The sequence below is a fragment of the Neolamprologus multifasciatus genome, chromosome 23, assembly GCF_963576455.1.
Source record: "Neolamprologus multifasciatus chromosome 23, fNeoMul1.2, whole genome shotgun sequence".
NCBI lineage: Eukaryota > Metazoa > Chordata > Actinopteri > Cichliformes > Cichlidae > Neolamprologus > Neolamprologus multifasciatus.
The window spans coordinates 17,173,591-17,177,680 of NC_140460.1; the positions used below are offsets into that span (position 1 = coordinate 17,173,591).

At 43.2% G+C, this 4,090-nt stretch overlaps 1 protein-coding gene across 1 annotated transcript; it reads left to right on the plus strand.

Annotated features, from left to right (window-relative positions):
• The first annotated feature begins 232 nt into the window (after window positions 1-232).
• On the plus strand, window positions 233-2,681 carry LOC146491301 (uncharacterized). The gene is made up of 3 exons (XM_085150240.1): window positions 233-612; window positions 878-1,160; window positions 1,346-2,681. The coding sequence occupies exons 1-3, from the start codon at window positions 410-412 to the stop codon at window positions 1,985-1,987; spliced, it is 1,128 nt and encodes a 375-aa protein (XP_085006366.1). The 5' UTR covers window positions 233-409; the 3' UTR covers window positions 1,988-2,681.
• Window positions 2,682-4,090: the final 1,409 nt, after the last annotated feature.

Sequence of the window (4,090 nt, forward strand, 5' to 3'; positions counted from 1 at the left end):
GAAAAAACTGTAAACACCTTGATATTAGTAGCAGTTTTAGTAAGAAACCACTTTATCCTACTTACAGTTTTTGCCCATTGCTTGAACACTATAAGCCCATGCTCAGACTAAAGTAACACAATTTGAAGCTTTTGTTACCATACCTCAAACACATGTACCCATACCTTAAACAAAAGCGCTGCTTTGCACCCTAGTTGCAATTATGCAACACACAACAATTTCATACATAAGACACTTCGTTCACAAAATGAAATTTCAGGGTGCCATTTGGAAAACACATGTATCCAAAATACAAAACACAATTGCAACCACTCAAATACACACCTGAAGGCACTTACTTGCAAAACTGAACACCAATTAGCCAACTACAAAAAGCCCTCAGTTTAGCCAATTCAAGAACTTTGCAAGCATGGATGGAGGGAGAGCAAGAGGAAGAGGAGGAGGTCGAAGAAGCCATGCACGGACCCATATTTCTGATGATATAAGAGCAACTTTGGTGGACCATGTCATCAACCATGGCCTGGCTATGAGGGAAGCTGGGCAGAGAGTCCACCCACATCTAAGCCGCTTCACAGTGGCATCTGTAATAAGAACATTCCGACTAGAAAACAGGTATGTCTTCACCTCTCTACCTTCTACTCTACTCAGATGGTTTTTATAACACTGTTCTACAGTATATCACACTACCATATCAAGTGTACAGGGTATTGCAGGGTGCTAATGCTCCTCTTTTAGCCAAAGTGGTAGTTTCTGTGAAACATACCATGATTACTTATATTGAAGTACAGTGTTGTACAGTGGATGATACAGTATATACAGTAAAGTACTGTAAGAAAAATAAGCAAAGCGATGACAATATGTGGTTGTATTTCTCTAGAATGACTCGAAGACCTTCTGGGGGAGGACGCCAACGCCTGTTCACACAACAGCAGGAACTTGCCGTTGTGGACCTAGTGAGGGCAGACAATGCCATCCGTCTCCACCGGCTACGAAAGCAAATACTTGCAGACAGGCAAGTGTTCAACAACATAAAGCATGTGAGTATCACCATCATCAGACGCATCTTGGGAAAACACAGCAACACCATGAAGCAGCTCTACAGAGTCCCATTTGAGAGGAACAGTGACAGGGTCAAAGGACTTCGAGCTGAATATGTACGGGTAAGTGTAACTGTCCTTTACATGTACAATACAGTATTGGTGAAATCCAGTAGCAGCTGAATATGTACCATATCAGTACCACATGGATCCATTCTGAGAGCTACACAGGTACCTGTGTGATGGGGTTCTGTATGTGTAGCACTGTAGTACAGTAATATGTTCTCTTTTTTTTTTTTTTTTTACAGAGAATCTTGGCCATGGATGGAGCTGCACAGCCTCATGAATTCATTTTCATTGATGAAGCTGGATTCGACCTGTGCAAAACAAGACGACGGGGTCGTAATGTAATTGGCCAAAGGGCAATTGTGCACGTCCCAGGGCAGCGCGGGGGAAATATCACATTGTGTGCCGCCATAAGCCTTCGAGGGCTTCTGCATCGTCATGCAAAACTAGGTCCATACAATAGCCAACATATACTCACATTTCTAGATGCTCTCCATGATATGGTTGTACAGAACAGACCAGATCAGCCCAGGTTTGTGGTGATATGGGATAATGTCAGTTTCCATCTGGCTGCTCTGGTCCAGGCCTGGTTCTCCAACCACAACCAACTTGAAGTGGTATACTTGCCCCCTTACTCACCATTTTTAAACCCTATAGAGGATTTTTTTTCGGCTTGGAGATGGCGTGTATATGACCGCCAACCACATGCGCGCATGCCTCTTCTGCAGGCAATGGAACAGGCCTGCGGCGACATTCAGGTGACAGTCCATGGATGGTTTCGACATGCAAGAGGATATTTCCCCCGGTGCCTAGCAGGAGAAGACATTGCTTGCGATGTCGATGAGGTCCTGTGGCCAGACCCCAAAAGACGGCGGGATCCATGAGCCCACGTATGCACAATTGTCATGATTTTTTGTGTTTACAGTATAGTGTTTTTTCTATTACTGTATTATGGTTTGTTTGGTTTTTTTGGGTTTTTTTTTTTTTGCTTTATTTGAATTCATGGTACTGCAATGTACAATACTGAGTAGGCCTATTTGCTTTTTTGGTTGCTTGAAAATGTGTCTCCTGAAAATATGCCTTCTGAATAAACAATGAGAATCAAAGACTGCAGTGTTTTATATAGAGTAGACTAGTGTGTTCCCCCTGATCTGTAAGTGTTTGCATATGATGCAAGTATGTGTCATTTTGTCAACAGAGTTACATTTTGACAAAGGAATGTTAGGTTTTGACAGCAGAGTTTAGGTTTTGAGAGTAGAGTTTCAATTTGGCACAGATGTGAATGGTATATTTCCCAGTGTTGTGTCATGTTTACTTGTGTTTAGAGTTTTGGCACAGTGAGCGAAGTTTTGCAAAATGTGTTCAAGCAACGGGCAAAAACTGTTCAGTGATGAAGACATGTACCTGATCTGCAAACTGTCAAACCTACCACTGAAGAAATGTTCTGACTCACTGTTTTACCCATCATTGTGTGGCCTTCATTACAATCACTCAGATCCTTAAAGCTACCGATGTTTCTGTGCTTCAGAAATGACTGTTACCTCACTAGCATAAAGGTTTCTTATGTGAAATTGTGCATACAAAACAGGTCCACCATATCAGAAGAGATAGAACCACTGACTGCGAGGGAACAATGTGTGTGGTTGGTGAATGGTTCACTGAAGCTGTTGGTTGTGGTTAGGTAAAGTCAAAAAGTTGGTGCTCCATCAAAAATGTGCTGCTTTGGTCACTTGTCTGCAAACACTCGTAGCAAAACACTACCACTAGCTAAGTGGTAGTGATACTTGAAAAAGTGTGATGAAACCAGTAATGGTTGTCTCATGTCTTCAAAGTAAAAGTTGGGCTTCAGCACTGAAGCCAACTTGCTTCAAAGGCACAAGTTTAATTTTCATAAACTGCAGTTCGTTTGTTTTCTCTATAGAGCTATGGGTGTGAGCACGAGCTAGGCGCTGTGAGCTTAACCATGAGCTTGGAGCATGAACATGAGCTGTGATATTCCCGAGCGAGGAGGGCTGTGAGCACGGGCCGTGACAGGCAAAGCTTGACTGGAAAACAGGGTTTCGAGAGTCAGGGGTGAAAGGCATTGTTTGCAGGTGGAGTAGCACAGGAGGGGGGAGCGTGGATGTGAGGCCTACGTGAGTATGGTGATAAATGGATCTTGGGTTCTAGATGGTGAGGCAGGGAGGCAGGCTGGGAAGACTGGAGAACATACAGTGGATCGTACCAGCTATGGTGGAACAGAAAAGCACAACGTGAGTAATCAGCTCCAGGTGGGAACCCTGGGAGGAGTGATGATGACTCCACCCAGAGGAAAAAGCCAGGCACTGTGACTCACCCAGACCACGACAGCATGCTGATTGTTTTACCACAAAATCAATACCTTCACCTTATTGGCCAGCACATAAACTGTGCTTTTCATAACCAACTACCTAACAGTTGCACCACTTTTGATGTGTTAGGTGAAAGTGGTTATCAACCTCTCACAAATTAAATGGCCACTAATTCAACATTAAATCCACTGTCCATAAGCCGATGGACTGTTCAGAACAGTCAAGGCTTACTGACACATGACAGAAAGATGAAGATGATGAGGAGACAGAGTGAGGAGGTAAAGGTGGAATGACAACATTGGCTTCCTGAAGCTAAGGAAATGACAGGGAAATAGATTAACGAATATAGAGAAACAAATAATTTCCCCCTCCATCAAAATGACTTTTCCAATTAAGTGTAATCTGATAAGTGTTGTAGAGAAAAGGAGGGGGAAACAGTAGGCAAAAGAGTATTCGCTGGGAAAGGGAGGGAGGAACAGAGAGGATGAGAAGCGAGAATCTGAAACAATTTGTTTCTGTCATTTTGTAGCAAGGTCGACTTGATAGGGCTGAAGCTATATGAATTCCACACACCTCTTCCCATTTCTTTTACTAGTAGTCCTTTTTTCAGGGCCCCTCATCCCCTCCTTCTCAACCTCCATCTGCACACAAAATTGA